This window comes from Orycteropus afer, unplaced genomic scaffold (genome assembly GCF_000298275.1).
Source record: "Orycteropus afer afer isolate SDZICR_OR568_19922 unplaced genomic scaffold, OryAfe1.0 scaffold00003, whole genome shotgun sequence".
Lineage (NCBI taxonomy): Eukaryota > Metazoa > Chordata > Mammalia > Tubulidentata > Orycteropodidae > Orycteropus > Orycteropus afer.
The window spans coordinates 27,906,178-27,925,566 of record NW_006921590.1 but is presented as its reverse complement, the minus strand read 5'-3'; the positions used below and the strand labels follow the sequence as shown (position 1 = coordinate 27,925,566).

The 19,389-nt window shown below is 36.2% G+C and overlaps 1 protein-coding gene across 1 annotated transcript in view; it reads right to left on the bottom strand.

Annotated features, from left to right (window-relative positions):
• DNAJC13 (DnaJ heat shock protein family (Hsp40) member C13) overlaps positions 1-19,389 on the bottom strand; it is a 158,043-nt gene that overhangs the window by 39,291 nt on the left and 99,363 nt on the right. Inside the window, exons 26-35 of the mRNA XM_042780451.1 lie at positions 17,934-18,035; positions 16,368-16,472; positions 15,410-15,612; positions 14,241-14,325; positions 10,908-11,062; positions 10,178-10,223; positions 7,437-7,591; positions 3,159-3,360; positions 1,525-1,640; positions 55-133 (exon numbers count right to left, since the gene is read on the bottom strand). Of these exons, the coding sequence (XP_042636385.1) occupies positions 55-133; positions 1,525-1,640; positions 3,159-3,360; positions 7,437-7,591; positions 10,178-10,223; positions 10,908-11,062; positions 14,241-14,325; positions 15,410-15,612; positions 16,368-16,472; positions 17,934-18,035 (1,248 nt within the window). The remainder of the gene's footprint in view (positions 1-54; positions 134-1,524; positions 1,641-3,158; positions 3,361-7,436; positions 7,592-10,177; positions 10,224-10,907; positions 11,063-14,240; positions 14,326-15,409; positions 15,613-16,367; positions 16,473-17,933; positions 18,036-19,389) is intronic.

The following is a 19,389-nucleotide window of genomic DNA, read 5'->3' as shown; positions in this document are numbered from 1 at the left end:
AACAGAACTAAATGAATTCAACATAAAAGCCCTAATGTAAAAGACGGTACATACCCTCCCTTCTGGATTCTTATCAGGGTGATACTTTTGTGCAAGCCTGAAGTATGCTTTTCTAATCTTGCTTTCATCATGCCTGTTAAATAGGAAAAGTGGTTCACGAATACAGTTAAGTGCAACACAAATACTTACATGACCATCTAAAATATTTTAACCACCTTACTTTTATCAGGAATTCTGTGATCATTTATTATGTAGCAAATCATACCCAGTAATTTAAGTAACGACCATTTGTCTGTCAGTTTGCGTACTGTGGTGGCTTGCATGTTGCTGTGATGCTAGAAGATGTAACAATGGTATTTCAAATAACAGAAAGGTCACTCATGGTGGGCAGGTTTTAGTGGCACTTCCAGACTAAGGCAGACTAGGAAGAATGAGGTGGCAGTCTAATTATGGAAAAATCAGTTACTGAAAAGCTTATGAATAATGTTGCTGTTATGTGCCGTCGAATTGGCCCCAACTCACAGTGACCTCTCCTTGGGTTTCCGAGGGTATATCACTACGGAAGTAGATTGCCCAACCTTCCTTCTAAGGAGTGGCTGGTGGGTTTGAACCACCAGCCTTCTGGTTAGCAGTCAAGTGCCTTAGGCACTATGATACCAAAGCTCCTAATGAATAGTAGTGGAATAATATCTGATATAGTGCCAAAGATGAGCCCCTCAATGACTGTGAGGATGGTGCAGGACTAGGTAGCGTTTTGTTCTCTTGTATATAGGGTCGCTGAGTTGGAACCAACTCAACAGCACCAAACAACAATTTAAGTAAGATAATTTTTTATATATTATCTTTATAGCTGAAAGATAATGCCTAGGAGTCCCCTGTGCAAGTTATTAGCCACTTAAAATTACAAAACCCTATTTGGGGGTTGAAGAACTAAGAAATAATTTCTTTAAAAAAAAAACAAACAATTTTTCAAAATGTCCAAATAGCATTTCAAACACAATACTTATAATTTATTTTATCAGCCTTGCCAAAAATGTATAAATTTTAGGTCATACTTAAGAACAAACATTTTCTTTGACATAGGTCATCTACTATAAAAACTCACTGATAAAGTAATAAAACAAATGTGCATTTTTTTTCTATACATCTATCATTTAGCATTCTACACATGTTGCTATCAAATCTCTTTTTCATATAGAACACAAACTGGAAGAGGAAAATGAGTGTGAATGAATCCCACATGTCATATATTGTACCAGACACTGCACACATTATTTCAATTAATAGAGAACACTGATTGTAATAGCAATTAACAGAAGTCAGTTAGTTCTGTTAATAAATTTGCAACAGTGAAAAATCACATGGATAGTTCCATATAGTTATTATCCTACGTATGTATATCAAAGAACATGCAAAAAAAATTTTTCTTTAAAATGTTAAATAAAGTTATTTAATATATATGTTTGACATTAATATTTTAAGACAAGGTAGACAAGCACTATCTTAATACTGAAAATAACTCACGGCCCCTGTCCTTGAGAGAGATTAAGCACTTCATAAGCATCATCTATTGACATTGTAGGTGGCTTCTTTTCTACTTCCTTCTTCCAGGCATCAAGAGTATCTTTCAGAAGTTTAACCTTAAAGACAGAAGTTTAAAATTCATATCTACTAAAATAAAATTATTTCAAACTATAAGTTTTAAGTTATAGAATTATAGTGTTTATGTACTTAAATTGACATCTCTAGGTGACCCATAGGGGGCTCTGGTAGCATAGTGGCTAAGGCACTTGACTGCTAACCGGAAGGCTGGCGGTTCAAACCCACCAGCCACTCCTTGGAAGGAAGATGGGGCAATCTACTTCCATAGTGATACTGCCTCGGAAACCCAAGGAGGGGTTGCTATGAGTCGAATCCGACTCGATAGCACATAACAACAACAACAACAGGTGACCCAGTTAACCAGCTTCTGAAATACAAATAAACCAACTAAAATCACCTTCTTAGCAGTGTAGCAGATTTCATTCTTGTATGAAATTACAATAATATTATAAGTACACTGAGATGCTGACAGTTAGTCACGTTTTCCAGTTCAGTTTTTAGGTGGTAGAACTAGATTCAAACCTAAGCGTCACTAAAAATGTTCGTACTTGTTCTACTGTCTACTTTTTAGTGCTGCCTGGTCACAGCACTACAAAGTGACAGTGACTTGTGGTACAAATGATAGTTGTTCTAAAATCTTTTACACTGCAAAAAAAATGGTATAACCTCTGCCATATAACAGAACATGGGCATTGATGACTGCTTTATTCCAGGTTTCAACAGATATCCAAGGATTCAGACTGGAGGGGTCCCAAGGGCACTGGGACAGCAACACTAAGCAGACAGCACATACTGCTATATAAAGGAGAAGGTAGCATTTATTGGTTCCTACATGTGCCAGGAATTACGCTAAGTTTCTTATGTGAATTCTCACTTTATCTTCACAACCATGAGATAGTTACTATAATTGTTATCATTTTAGAGATAACAACTGAGGCTTAGAGGAGTCAAGCAACATATTCAATATGATATAGAACTATTAATGGCCAATTTGAGACTCAATTCAAACTAACTCAAACATCTGTGAGCTTTCTCATTCTGCTATAAGGACAAGCTTCCATCAAGCTATTATAGTGTAAAACTGTATTACACACATGAAATTAATTTCTTTTCTCCTTGTCACAAAAAACTAAGACTATACAGTTGTTAATACTTCCTCAGAAAATTATATTTGGAATTTACCCAGATTTATCAAACTACACTAAGTATTGCACAGTGCTTAAGTTAGAGAGACTACTTAAGGAAACTAATTATCCTTATTACAGAAGAAACATCCAGAAATGATTAGAGGCTATTCGTATGGTTTCCTATCAAAAACTCCATAGCTGTTCAGTGAATTCTGACTCACAATGACCCTACAGGACAGAGTAGAACTGTCCCAAAAGGATTCCAACACTGTCATCTTCAGGGAAGCAGACTAACTAATTCTTCTCTCACAGAACAGCTGGTGGGTTGGAACTGCTGACTTTTTGGTTCGCAGCCGAATGCTTAACCACTGCATCACCAAGTCTCCTTTTTTACGGTTTAGGAAGGTACAATTTTATCTGATGACTTACCGGGTCTTTAATTGGCCAATCTGGAAACCGGAGTGTATCACAAAGTTGTTTGAGGTAATAAATATTACAAAATAGTTCATTTTCTAGCTGTGGATAGTTGATAACTGGGATGGGACAATACTGATAAAGTGCTCTTGTGTTACTCTGAAGGCGAGGTGTAAAATCAGCAAGATGAGCAGCAATCTTCTCTATCATGAGGCGCCTATAATTATAAAAACCTCCATTTAAGCAATAGGAAAAAATTACTGTATTTTAAAGAGAAGGTTAAGATAGGTAATCATGTAAGATGGTTACATGATATTCTCTAGAATAACTCCATTACAGGCCTACATGAGAGCTTATAATTATGTTATTCAGGGTATTCTAAAGATATTGTGTAAAAATACTCAATGCAGACAAACATAACCTCCTTTCTAAACATTTACCTGTAAAAAAGACCATAGAGAAAAAGGCTGGTACTTCCAGACTTCCCTATTGAACAGCTAGATATTAGAAGATATGAATTGAGTCTACATTCATAAGCATGCAGTCAGGGAACTCAAGTTTGCTCTTAAACCATAGGAGCTTACCACATGGTAATGAGAAACTTGCTTTGGTCAGTATACAGAAATGTAGATCTTTCAGATATGAACTCAAACTAACCAATCTCAGGAGAAAAAAGTGACACAGAAAAATGATATGGCTTATCCATAATTCTATATATTTGATTCTAATGAAAAATCTAACCATCACACAGATATATTCAAATTGGTGACTATAAATTCCAAGCCTGTAGTCAAGCTACCTGAGAAGCCAAATGATAACCAGTAGGTGGCATAATGAGCATGAGTCAGCCAAGAGGGCTAAGAGGACAGGGATTCTCCATAAAGACAAGGCTTTGACAATGGAACTATGAAGCGTTAGGTCTTTCCTGGACAGTCTGAATGTACCACAGTTTGGTTATCCATTCTTCTGTTGATGGGTACCTACATTGTTTCCATCTTTTTGCTGTTGTAAATAGTGCTGCGATGAACATGGGTGTGCATGCATCTGTTCTTGTCCTGACTCTCACTTCTTAGGATAACCAAACAAATTCACTGTCATTGAGCTGGATCGGACTCAAGTGACCCCTCCTTCGGTTTCTGAGGCAGTATCACTACAGATTGCCCAACCTTCCTTCCAATATATATCTAGTAATGAGATTGCTGGGTCAAATGGTATTTCTAATTCCAGCTTTTAAAGGAATTGTCATGCTGCTTTCCACAGTGGTTGTATAATTTGACAGTGTATGAGAGTCCCAATCTCTATATATCCTTGCTAGCATTTACTATTTTCTGTCTTGTTGAACTTTGCTACCAGTGCTAGGGCAAGATGGTAGGTATCTCACTGTTGTTTTGATTTCTCTCTCTCTAAACACTGTATCTCTCAGGAACATTACTTCATGTGTTTGTTGGCTGCCTGAATATCCTCTTTGGTAAAGTGTCTATTCATTCTTTTACCCATTTTTTAACTGGATTGTTTGTCTTTTTGTTGTTGAGGTGTTGGAGTTTTCTATAAATTTCAGAGATAAGTCCCCTGTCAGATATACTGTTGCCAAATATTTATTTCCCAATCTGTAGGTTCTCTTTTGACTCTTTTGGAGAAGTCTTTGGAAGCACATACAAATTTAATTTTTAGAAGGTCTCATTCATCTAGTTTATTTTCTGCTGTTTGTGCATTTTGGGTTATGCTTGACAGTCTACTTATGCCATAAAGTAGGGCCCCTAAATTTGCCCCTCATTTTTTCTTAAGGAACTTCATAGTTTTAGGTTTTACATTTAAATCTCTGATCCATCTGGAGTTCGTTTTGGTGTATGGTGTGAGGTATGGATCTTGTTTCATTTTTCTGCAAATGGATATCCAGTTTTGCCAGCACCATTTGCTAAAGAGACTATCTCTTCCCCATTTAATGGATTTCAGCCCTTTGTCAAAAATCAGCTGACCATGGGTCGATGGATCTATTTCTTAATTCTATTCCATTGGTCTATGAGTCTGTCATTGTACCAATACGAGGCTGTTTTCACTACTCTGGCTGTATAGTAGGTTTTGAGATCTGGGAGTGTGAGACCCCTACTTTGCTGTTCTTCTTCAGTAGTGCTTTGCTTACTTGAGGTCTCTCTCCTTTCCATATAAAATTAGTGACTGGTTTTTCCATATCCTTAAAGAATGTTGATGGGATCTAGATTGGGATTGCACTGAATAGACAGATTGCTTGGGGTAGTACTGACATTTTCACAATGTTCAATCTTCCTGTCCACAAGTATGGTATGTTCTTCCATTTATGTAGATCTCTTATGGTTTCTTGAAGTAGTGTTTTGTAGTTTTCTTTGTTCAGGTCTTGTGTGTCCCTGGTAAGATTTATTCCCAGTTATTTTATTTTTTTGGTAGCTATTGTAAATGGTATTGATTTCCTTGTTTCTTTTTCAGCAATCTCTTTGCTGTTGTAGAGGAATTCAACTGATTTTTGGATGTTGATCTTGTATCCTGAATAGTCTGGCTGGAGATTACCATATCCTGCTTTTGGAACTCTCCTTTTGCTGAGTTGCCAAAGGTTTCTCCTATGGCCTTCCTCTTCTAATAATAATATTCTTTAGAAATATGTCCACGTACCTGTTGGACTTGCTGGCACAGGCTGGCATGGAGTTAGTAGTTTTGGGCTCTTCCCAAGTGTATTCCGTCTTCCGGATCAACATAATCAAGTGCATTAAAGAGAAATACCCCAATTTTCAGGTCATTGAAAGCAATGTGTTGACTGCTGCTTGGGCCAAGAACCTCATTGATGCAGGTGTGGGTACCATATGGGTGGGCATGGGAATTGGCTCCATCTGCATCACCCAAGAAGTGCTGACCTATGGATAGCCCCAGGCAGCAGCTGTGTACAAAGTATCAGAGTATGCACAGTCCCCACCTCCTTCCAAATTTTTATTGAAAAACCAAGAGGAGATTGCTGGATCAAAAAAGCACTTTCTCAAATGAATAGAGGCTGTGGATAGCACCTTCTACCTGAGCAGAGGATGTTCTCTTCTTAAACTTGGGTTTTCCAGAGTACACCATGGCTTAGATTTGGGCTAAAATCTTGGCACTGATGTCCTGACAGGAGTGTTGAATGACCGTAATCAAGTAGGGGATGAATTTGTTGATCCTTTGTCATGCACAGCCCCAGACAGCTCCTGAGTCATAATGATTTTGTCAGCTTCCCTGAAATATCAGTTCTGGCTGCTGAGATATTCATCCATGGCATCAGGAGAACCTATATCATGGGATTTCTTTAGCTGGATCCCATTAGACAAGTATTTTCCAGGGGCCTCAGCAGCAGCAGCCAGGAGAAAGTCCATCATGACTACAGAGGCCCCAAGGTCCAAGCCTTTGGCAATATGACCTATATTTTGTATTGGTCTATCACCAAAGCACTGTGCATACTCTGATACTTTGTACACAGCTGCTGCCTGGGGCTATCCATAGGTCAGCACTTCTTGGGTGATGCAGATGGAGCCAATTCCCATGCCCACCCATATGGTACCCACACCTGCATCAATGAGGTTCTTGGCCCAAGCAGCAGTCAACACATTGCTTTCAATGACCTGAAAATTGGGGTATTTCTCTTTAATGCACTTGATTATGTTGATCCGTAAGACGGAATACACTTGGGAAGAGCCCAAAACTACTAACTCCATGCCAGCCTGTGCCAGCAAGTCCAACAGGTACGTGGACATAGTTTTTAACAAGTTGAATAAAATCCTATATCCAGATTCCCAGAGTTTGTGTTTCCTGATTTTATCTCTTTCTCCCCTACATATATATTATCAGTTCACTGACTAAAATATGACTAGTTCTGTAAATTTGTTTAAGAAGTACCAGCCATAATAGGCCCTACCTTTCTATACAAGTCTATTAAGGTCATAGCAATTTTGTTAAATCATGTTAGAATTGGGTAGGAAAAAGCTTAAGGTCATGTCAAAACCCATCACACACGTGATTTGGCACCATTAAACCTTAGATTAGCTTTGAATTACGGGACTAGTGAAAGTATTTCTTTGGACATAATTAGTTAAACCAGGTAGCAAGTGGCAAAAATTCTGATTATAAAATATAATTAATCACTAGACAGAGGTGGTGGGTGTAGTGGTGGATGTACAACACTGTGAAGGCACTAAATGCCACAGAACTGTTCACTTTAAAGTCGTTAATTTTATGTTATGTGAATTTCACCTCAATTTTTTAAAAAGTAAACAGCGATAAATCAATCAACTGGCTATTTACCTCATTTCACTACTCCAGATTGCTTCTGGGGTATCAAATTCTCCTAGAAAAATCTCAGAAAACTTCTCAGGTTCATAATTTTCTAAGTAACAAACCATTGCTTCAGGTAGGATGTGCCCAAGTATACTTCTTTGAAAAACATCTTGTCCTTTTGTCTTTAAAACAAAGCAAAACAAAACAGTAACAGTCAGAAACTCTAAAGCTATCTTTCAATTTTCTAACATATGAATTACAATTAGAGAACACTTTAAGAGAACAGCTGGAACAAACTGCTTCACGCTTTTGAAATTTAGATGGAAACGGCAAGATGTGAAGTGGGAGCTATCTGGTATAAAGCAGCTTAGCATGAGCTCCAAGGTGAACGAGTTGCCAACATTATTAGCACAACTAGCCTCTGACCAACTGGCATTTGACCATGTGTAACAGTAATGGACAACACAAAGAAGATCACTGCAAAAATTTACATGAATTTTGCTATGTTACATTGTTGATTGCAGGTCCCCCTTGTACCTGCTTCTGTTTTCAAAGACCAGTTAAGTCCTGAGAAGGTAAGATCTTAAGGAGCCTGCTCTCAGAAAACACAGTTAGAATTTTTATTTCAAGCAATTACCTTTAATTGTATTTAGAATTCTGCATCTTCTGGCTGGCTAAACAGAGTCAGGCTAATGATCATACTTTATTGCACTAAATTTTTAAACTCACTTCTTCATCTGATGGAAACAAAACCTTTTGTGTTTCTATAAAAAATGGAAATAAAACCTTAAAGACAAAAACCTACTATTCGGTAGCATAGTGCCTAAAGGCACTTGACTGCTAACCAGAAGGCTGGTGGTTCAAACCCACCAGCGGCTCCTTGAAAGGTTAGGCAATCTACTTCTGTAGTGATACTGCCTTGGGAACCCAAGGAGAGGTCACTATGAGTCGAGTCCAACTTGACAGCACATAACAACAACAACAACAACACTTTCTTTCTAGGAAAACAGAGGACATTCTATTTCTCTAGTATATGACGCACAGAGAGAAAGAGAAAGAGAGAGAGAGAGGGAGGGAGAACCCAGACATGGTTTTAGCACTTGGCACAAAGGCAAATTAGAAGATAAATATTTTCAAACTTTTGTTAACAAACCAAAAACCCAAACCTACTCCCTACAGGGCAGAGTAGAATTGTCCCATGGGGCTTCCAAAGCTGTAAATCTTTACAGAAGTAGACTGCCTCATCTTTCTGCTGTGGAGCAGCTGGTTGGTTCAAACTGCCGACCTTCTGATGAGCAGCCACATGGTTAATAAAGGGCATAAATTCAATATGTGAAAAACTGCTTGTTCTATTCTTTAGAATACTATGATTTGATAAATCCTACATTACAGTTGAAAAATTCTGTTAAAAAATATGAATAAGAAATATAAGTTACAGACTAATTGCAAACATGAAAATCCTAGTTTTGTGTGGGATTAAGTTAAGGGAGTAACTGTACTCATAAGAATGATGCAACATCTGCCAGGCTCTTAGATAATTAACCTTTGTACTAAAGATGACTTCAAAATACTGCTGATATAAATTACCAATATGTAGGTATAATTTAAGCAGGCAGACATAATTTCCATCATTCCTTAGCTATTACTGTTATTTTTGCTAGCTGTCTCTTCAGACACACTGCTTAGGAGAATCAAAATAAATCCCCTCTATTTCTAATTGTTAACAAGATGCCCCCTTCATGGCTGCATTCAGATTTCCTAGAAATAAATATGGCTTTGCTGTAAATATTCAACATATTGTTACATGAAATGTATATGGTTTCTAATACTATAATTTTTTTAAAAAATTACATGTGTGTAACTGCACACACAAAAAGGAAAAACACGTCAAATGCTACATTAAGGTGGTAGCAGTAGAGGTAATATTTTTGACTTGTTTTATATTTTCATTTTCTATTCATATAAAGGTGTGGAAATTTTACTGCCATGGGCATCACTTCATTACTATTTGATAGACTGATTGGTTTTTAGGGATTCCTTATCTGCTTCATAGACATACAATTTGTTTAATGTCTATTGTCAAGGTGACACACCATTTCTTGGTTAGTCTCCCAAACAGTAGTTGAGTTTTGATTTATTCCTTTGTGCTCCATAAAATCCAAAAATCAATGATTCATGAACAATCCAACAAAACACCTTTTAATTATGTCCTAATAATAGACATTTCTTTGCAAAAGATAGTTATCAAGTTTCAGGTTGTCAAAGCTACCTGAATAAGTCTCATTCTTGGATCCCTAGTTTTCTTCTGTAGTAAAATGGCATTTGGGAGCACCTGAAAAATTAAGCAGCTTTGAAAAAGAAACCTAGCACTTCTGCCATCTTGGAATCTCAACAAAAAAGGCTGAAGTCTTAATGAATCTTAGCTGACTGTATAAGGCTCATAAATATAATAATTTATGAAAATCACTAATCTAAGTTTAACACAAAAAGAACAATTTACATTCACAGAGGTGTCAGACTATAACTCACATCTGCAATTTCAATAATTAAGTTTAATGGACAATGTTTACTTTCATTTAAAAAATACTGGTGTTGCCTTTCTATGTACAAGTTACCACAAGCAATGTAAAAGTTAAATAAAACACCCTGCCCTTAAGTGCTTAAAATCCAGTAAAAGGTTATCTAGGAAACACGCACAACTCAGAAAACTTTACAGCATCAAGACCATTTACCCAGTATTATGTATTCAGAGGATTAACAGGGCTTACCTCCTCTGACTTGAAAGCCTGTTTCGTATGTGTGTACTTCAAAAACCTAGAAGGCAAAATAAATTACTTGTCAGATAAAGGAATTGACTAAATTCAGTAACTTTAATTTGCTAAAGATTAGATCATATATGCACACACATACACACAAAAAAAAAAGCCACAAAAGGCAACTTTTATATCCATATCCCTAAATTATTTAATTTTGAGTTAGGTCAAGAACCTAAGTCAGATGCGACTCACAATGACCCCTCCTCCTTAGGTTTCCGAGGCAGTATCACAACGGACGTATAATTGCCCAGCCTTCCTTCCGAGGAATGGCTGGTGGATTTGAACCACCAGCCTTTTGGTTAGCAGTCAAATGCCTTAGGCACTACACCACCAGAGCGCCCGTAAATGAATTAGAAAGACTTAAAAATTAAGACTATGTAATGATACAAAAAACTGTACAAATAATGTTAAAAGCAAAATACAGAATTACATGTACAATATATTAAATATGTATATTAAGATACTAGATAATAAAAATTTTATGTTATATGTGGTTAAGTGGTAAAATTCTGAGTATTATTTTCCTGTTCTTCAACTTTCCAAATTTTCAGACATGTAGCCAAACAGCTTTTATAATAAAAAATTTAATGAAAGCAATGACATACAAAAAAATTAGCAAAATGTACCTGTCCAGGCACAATTCAAACAAAAATTTTAAATAGGTTACGATTATTGTTCTTACCGAGCAACAGGAAGCACATTAGAACCTGTGTACATCATGATAAAGAAAAATACTCCACTCAGATAAAGACGAGGTAACTGTGGGTTATCTTGCATGACATGATATAACAGAATAGCAACTTTTTCAACAAGGATAGGATCAAAGGTCAGCAGTAGCTAAAAAAAAGAAAAATTTTTAGTTATTAGTAAAGACAACCTGCAATATCATCATTCATTTTAGGTTTATGTATTTCAGATGCTAAGGTTATGGTTTTTTCATGTGTAGTCAATTATAAAACAAAACTGCGTGGGATTCAATAAGCCTATCTATCAATCTCCCAGAACTGAAGAATGATTCCTTCTACAACATTTATTAAAGGGATAATAATATAGCAATGGAGAATAGATCACAACTTATTCAGAAAAAAACCTCAAAGCTCCTGAAGCTAGTTTTTTCATGACTACAGACAAAACTGCTTCTAGTGCAAGAATCTTCTTACCTGGACTGCTGTTAATGACAGAAGAGAAAAGAAAAGTAGCTATGTTTATTGTTAGTTTCAGTGTAGTTGACATGAACAATCTCCTAAAAGCTACTTGAGAATTCAAAGAGCAGAACAAAGAAATACTACCAGCGAAACAGTTCTAGAAGCACAGGTAGAAGCCAAGAGGGTAAACAAGTACCAAAAGCACCAGAAAGATAATGTGGCCTCTAGAAATTTGGGCCACAAATAGTGAAGGGACTGGGATTATCATACTGAATTTGGGCTACTATAATATATGGAGCATTACTAAGAATGAGTATTTGATAAACACAGGAAGTTTTAGCTACAAAGCTTAATAAAACTGGCATTTAAATTTTTGATTAACTTTTGCTTCCAAAAAATTCCCAATTTTGGTCAAATGCTACCAGAACAAAAAATTTTAACAACATGGAGAAAATACTAGCTCAGATTAGGAGGTCAAAGTTCTAGATTCAGATGTCAGACTGAACAATTTATATGTCTTTAAATATACAACTTAAAATTCTCCATGTCTTCGTGTCTTATTTGCTCAAAAAGGTATTTAGATTAGATGTTTAGTACCATGATGTATTTTACAAAGGAAAAAAATTGAAATACACTCACATAGGATTTTTCTTAATATTAACAGCAGCTGTAGCATGAGACTTGGCATCACTTTAGCACTTAAGGAAATGAAGAATCAAAAAAGAGAATACTTGAAATTGTAGAAAATACTTGAAATTCCAGAAAATCCTGGACAGTCATTTAATGTTATCTCAAAAAAGTTGCCATGGAGTTGATTCCAATTCAGGGCAACCCCATGTGTATCAGAGGAGAATTACATATCACAAGGTTTTCAATCGCTCATTTTTCAGAACCAGATTGTCAGGCCTTTCTTCCTAAGTTCCTTTGCAAGGACTTTACTCAAATTGGTTAGCAGTTGAGCACATTTTCCATTTGCACCACCCAGCGAATCTCCTGTATCTTAGATCACCCTAAAAATTCTGAAGCTACACCAAAGAGTAAAACTATTACCAAGTGGTAATTGCCTTAAAGTCAAATGAAGTACAGAAATCCCTTAACAATATTGTAGATAATATTCCTGAATGCAACTGCAGCCACCAAACTATGCTTAACAAGATTAAAATCTCCCAAAATATGGGAAATGAAGGAAAATACAAAATTAACTTCTCAAAAATATTTTTAAAATAAGCATAAAAAAATATATATAGGCAGCATATACTATTGAAAGAAGCTAAGTGTATCAATTAAATTCTTCTCCTGGACTGCTTTAATTGTTCAGATATTATTAAAAATGTTGGTTAATTAAAAAAGGCCAGATTGATGTTATGCTGACCATGGATCTAAAGAGTTTTTCAATCATCACTTTCTGGCCTGAAATTAAATGCCGTTTACATTTACTCTCTTTTTTTGTTGTTGTTCTTGAGAGATGTGGAAAAATATTTGGGGAGGGGTTGATTTTCTAGGCATGTTGTTGTTGTTGTTATGTGCCGTCGAGTCGGACCCAACTCACAGCAACCCCTCCTCCTTGGGTTTCCTAGGCAGTATCACTACGAAAATAGATTTGCCCCATCTTCCTTCCGAGGAGTGGCTGGTGGGTTTGAACCTCCAGCCTTCTGGTTAGCAGTCAAGTGCCTTAGGCACTAAGCTACCAGAGCTCCTTTCCTAGGCATAGTATTTATCTATATGTTGCGAGGAGGATTCAACACAGAAAACGAATCCCTTCCTTTTCACCACCTTACATAAGTACATGGTCCACTGGGCATGGAAAGGTAGTGATTCAGAGGGAAAACTGTAGTACACTTTCACTTAACAGTGTCAACAAAAATGTCCACACTAGAAAAATCACACAAATTTTGAGATGCTGGTATGCTTAAATAACAGATGTCAGAGAAAAAGGTTGGTAAGGCACGATCATGTTCAGAAGTCTTTTTCATTATCAGTGACTTACACAGACATACACAAGTGTCTACTGACAGATGAGTACTGACTATGCATGAGGTTCACTGGCTGGGAATTAAATCAGGGTGCCCCATAAGGAAATCGAGAATTCTACCACAGAACCATACTGCCTCCATGCACTTATGTAGAAATACACAAATATGAAAATATGAATACATCAATGTATCACTGATAGGTAAAAACCACACAACTCACTGGCATAGATTTTAAAGTTAAGCTATATGTAATTAATACATTAAACAACAGAACAGATAGGAGGAACACATTTACATAAAATCTCTGGGTCCTAACTTGTTCAGGTTTAATGCAAATTCTGGAGTATAGATAGCTTAACTTCAAAAGGGCAGAATGATTTTAAAAAAAAGATGCATTAGTATATCCCACATAATTCCAATTTAATACTTTGAGTCAGCTACTGCCCATGAAAATATATAAACCTAGAAGAGTCAAAACTGGAGACATCAGCTAGTGAGACTGTAATTATTTCTTAAGATCCACCTAAACCACCATGTCCACATCTGTGGCCTGCTGGTACTTCCCAGTAGTCACAACATCAACCTGTACCACAAATCAGAGTAATCACCTTTCAATTTTTACCATGGTGTGATTTTAAAAATGGTAATAAGTTTCTTTGAGAATAATTCCAGAGTTGGAATCCTACTCATGTTTGGGTGCCTGGATACACAATCTTCCATAGTATAATCAGAATTTTAATTCAATTAAGAGTAAATGAAATAAATGTGATTCAGGGCTCAGACTTTTTAAAAATGGAATAGACTACAATGAAACAAAGACCGAGGATCATAATACAATTAAATAAGAGTAATAATGGTTAACTCTTTGCTCAGCTTGAAAACATAAAAGTAACTTACCTGAATAATATGGGGAAGGCAAGTACTATCTGACAGCAGTCTTTTCACTCTGGGTAATGGCCGAATAATAGCATTATCTTGATCCCTAGAAAATATTTTCTAAGGTCAACATTTAAGATGTTTAGTAAAATTTGTATTTTAGGGCATATGACATTCTACTAGGCATGAAGCAGTTACCTTACTTTTTTGTTAATGAAGACTAAGCTCTCATACAGCTGGGAACATGAATAGGTATTTTGGTTTAAATCTATTTGGCTGTTTAATAGAACTTCATTTCCTTCCATAAGATTTCCTTGAAATACAGTGCCCTAGAAGAGCCAAAGACTCTTATTTATTATTTAATTGATTAAAGTTGGTGTTGTCCAACACACTGTACGTGGTTATTCCCCCCAAAGGGCATATCAAACTTTGTCACATAAATTTAACTACTCTAAATATTTTCTAGGTATAGCCTTAATGTTAATGCTAGATTACTTATAGATACTAATTTTATGTTTTAAGTCTGATCTGATTTTTAAAGAAAACTATAGCCATGGAAACCTCAAGCATTAAATATGTGATAGTTTCTCAGTAACTTCCTTCACGAAATATACTTAGCAACGTAATAAAACAATATATATGCAAGTATTTTATAAAGATGAAAAAGTCCCATGCAAAGGTTTTAATTACAATTATCAACAGGGAACAAAATCTCACCTTTACAAGTCAAGTGGGGGCAAGATGTGGGCCTAGACTCAAGATCTAAACCAAGAATGGTTAACCTAATTCAGGAGCCAGTACTCTCTACACTGTCTGCTGTGAGTTTTCTAAACTGTTACCTAAAATGAGTATCTGATTCACATGAATATTATCATTGTTACTTTTGCTAGAGTGCAGGTAGTGAGCCTCAATGTCATAATATTCTGAGGTGTCTCAGAGAAAGCTGCTTTTTAGTCACCTTATCAATATAATTTGACAATTATTCTTTATATCTGGCTTTCCGTTTTCTTTTGTTTATGTTGTTCCAAAAAGTTCCAAAGCCAAAACAGCATTCTCACAAGGCCATAAATGGGGCATTTTTGTTCTAAATCACTAGATAATTTCATGCCATTACTGAGAAATACACAAATGGGAAGAACAAGATGTTTTAGAGTTCCTGTTAATCATGAAAATGCTCCATTATATTTTACCTGCTTGGAAAATATCCACACATTGTTATCAACATATTCAGTATAAGGGTAGCAAGGTCAGTTTCATTCAGTACAGCCTGTCCACTGGCTAAAAGACACCACTTAAGCTGGGGTATGGCCTGCAGTGGTCGCCATCCATCCATGCCCTGAGCCCAGCACCTGGTTTTTGCATTTAACATTCCTTTGGTCCACAATTCTTGCATCTAAAAGGACAGAAGCACTACTGTTACAAACAGATAAATAAAATGAAATTTTTTTTCCATTTTCTATTTCAAAGTAAATTCATATATAACTATGAAATAAATATGCAACTTCATTATTAAAAATAGTAATAAGCAGCTTTTGTTGGTAGGCCTCTAGGAACCCAAATTTGGCTATTAATAAAAGAAAAATAGCCATTTAGGTAGCTAACATATGGAATACCTGAAAGAGTGAAAAACAGGCAGATTGTAAAATGAACATACTATATACAAGCAAAAGGCTTGGTCCCCTATAAAACTGTCTTTAGCCATGGTCCAAAGTAAAGAAGCCTGGGAGGGGGAGTCTGAGAAGACAGGATCAAATTTTGGCAGATGTTAAGCAGAAACTATTGGTAGTTCTTGGACTATATCAGCAATTTCCAATAAATTTCAGAACACATTTAAAAAACTACTCTTCACAACATATAGAGGTATTATAATCTGATATAATTATTAACGTGGGAATTAGTAAATAAAATTCATTAGCAACCTGAGTATTACTGTCATAAGAACAACATTTTGAAGAGATGATTTTGTGTGCATTTCTCTCTATATATGTAATCTAATCATTCATGTGGTAATGGAGTGTCAAGAGTCCATGGAGCTGATGAAAGTAATTCAAATCACAGTTTAAAAATATTTCACATACCTGTGTGTGCTAAGCAGAAAGTGATAAGGAAGGCTGAGACCTTCACAAACATTTTCTCCACAACACATACCTCATGAAATCCATATGGGCCACTCCTTTCTTTGTCTGCATTGCCAAAATACCATTCTTTTTCACTCTCTCTTTTCATATCTGGAGCAGCTTCGATTACATTACTCTAAGTTTTTAAAAGATTTAGTTATTTCCTAAGACAAAAGTCTAAGGGGGCAGACACTGTCATAAAAAACAAAATTAAATGGTGCTTTTTTTGGGCTTAAATCCATTTAGAAATTCATCTAAATTTTTTCAGATGAAACTCTTATTTTAAGAGGTAAGGATTCAACATTTAAATCTGAAAGTCCAAAAAACCTTATTTCCTTAATAATATGCCTTTGAAGTAAATAATTTCCTAAATTTACCCATCATTCTAAGCTAAATTCAAAGATACCAATATTCCCTGTGGTCATAAATTCACAGGACACAAAAACTGTAGTAGCAAAGAATATTATCAATAGCGATATAAATTAATATTCACCATTAACCTCAAACCACCATATTCAGTATATTGAAGTTCTTTTGGGGAAACAAAGCACACTCCAAGTAAAAGTTTCAATAAGCATCTGAGAACATATTACGTAAATAGTTAAATGCCAAAAGTTTCTAGTGGTTTTAAGCATCTAGTTTCAATATACTATTCTCATTCCAGATAATTCTTATAATTTGTATATCAATGTTTTATAAGAATCTAGGCTAAGAATTTTCATGTAGTTACAATATTTTATTATAACATAGGTTTTAAATACTCCTATAACTATCAGTATTCAGATAAATTCATATAGAGAGGTAGAGCAAAGAGCAGAGACATCTCAATTCTGCCACTTCTGTAACTTTAGTTAGTCTCTCTGTTTCTCTATAAAATGGGAATAATGATGGTAGCAACTTCCTATGGATATTAAATGGGGGATTTAAAGAGATAATGTATTATTGTATCAGAATAGTACTTGGAACCCTGTAGGTCATTAGAATTACTACTATTCATACCTGGTAAGAAAAAATGCCATACCCTATTCATATAGCACTTTTGTTGACAAATCAACCAAGACCTAATACCAAATCTCTCTTCAGACCAGAATAAGCAGAAACAAAATATCAAAAACAAGCACCAATAAACTAAACATAAATCTCTTTTTTTTAAAAAAACTTAGGTATCAGAAGAGGTCTTTTAAAAGACCTGCAGCTTTTCCCTCTTGTTGGCTGGTTTCAACCCACACTCCTCAAAGTATATTCTCCATAACTTCAGTGCAAAAAGTTCTAGTTATGTAACTGATGAATTCAGCTTAAATCTTAAAGGCCATACACTGCCTCAAAATAAGCCACATTTAGAAATGTAATGAAAAACAAAAGAGATATTGGAAAAATAGAACCAGATGATCACTGTCTATTTTGGATTGTTCTTTTGACAATTTGACTTTTTTGCACATTAATTCACCTTCTAAACACTAGTACCATCATATTTATTGGAGAAATACAATCATAATCACATACATTGACATATTTTCAGATTTCTATGATTCTTTTCACCCTAAAATTGTATTCAAGGAATGTTAAAGGTGTATATAATCTCAGTAAGCAGACACACCTGCAGTGGTACTGTAGCTCTGCTCACATGGAGATGGGCAAGGGTAAGCAAGTCCACAAGGATTCTAACTCCATGTGAATCCATGAGATCCTTAACATTGTTCTGAAAGAGGAAAATAAACCATTTTCCATCATCTAAAATGCAGCACCACCTAAAAGGCTTTCAAAGACAAATATATCTGAAATAATTCACACAAAATTGAGATTACCTGGTATGGGAAGGCTTTTATTAAAGGAACATGAATTTATGCAATGATTAAAAGGGCAAACCAATATACCAAAGAAATCACCTAAAAACTTTTTTCTTAAATATGTTTTCAGGAGTTGATCCAAGATGTTAAACTAGGCAGATAAAACTTCTCAGACCTTCAAAAAAGACCCAAGAAACCAAGTGAAATGGATATGGATGAGAATACTAGAACTCAGAGCTTCAAATGAAAAAACAAAGAAGTACATCAACTATCAATCACAGGAAAAGTCTAAATGAAAACAGTGAACAAGGAGACCTACGGAGCAAGGCAATTCCAACTGGCCCTGACACAATGTAGCCATTTTCAATCAGTGCAAGCAGTGTTCTAAATCTGTGATCGGCAACCAAGAGAGTTGTAATCTCCCCCCTAAACCACCCCGGAAACCTCCTGCTGATCAGATGCATGGAAGCTCCCTCACTTATACCTGTAAGTCGAACAGTTAACAACGTCCCCTGCAACACTGAACATTCTGTCCAACATGTTTTTTCTTTTACTTTTTTTCTTACTCCTTAGTTCTTTACTATTCCCCTCACCTGTTTTTTCTTCTTCTTCCTCACCCATTAATACCACTCCATAGTTGGCAGTGCTTGTCTACGCTGCATCTGCGGGTGGCAGGGCACGATTCTGCAGAACAGCTGCCTGTCACCCACTACCCCTTTGGTCAGCAGTGCTGACCCATCCCTCCATGACTGGCAGTGTGTGCTCTCACAGAGTGAGTGCTACATTCCTGCCACAGGTGTGTTTGGTGGCTAATGCTGGTACCAGAACTGTGAGACTTTTTTTTCTCTTTCTTCTTCCATCTTCTCCTCCTTATTTACTGCTTTTTTTTCTTCCTCTCCACTTCCCCATTTTTTTTTTTTAATTCCACAGAGTGGGTGCCCCACCCTGTCACCTCCACCTGCAACAGCATCTCCCACTTCTACCTCTACAGGCAACAGTGTGTGGTCCACTGGACTGGGCACACCATAGCCCCACTGCCTCCACGGTCAGCGGAGCATGCCTCTTCCCATCCGCAGTTGCAGGCTGCACTTCCAAAGAATGCATGTTGTATTCCAGCCACAGCTATGTTTGGCAGCCAATGCATATGCCATTACAGTGCCATTTTTTTCTTTTTCATCTTGTTCCTCACTCTTTCCCCTATTTTTTCCTCCTCTTTTAATTTAAAATCCCACTACCTCAATATTGTCAGCAGCTCCCACCTCTGCC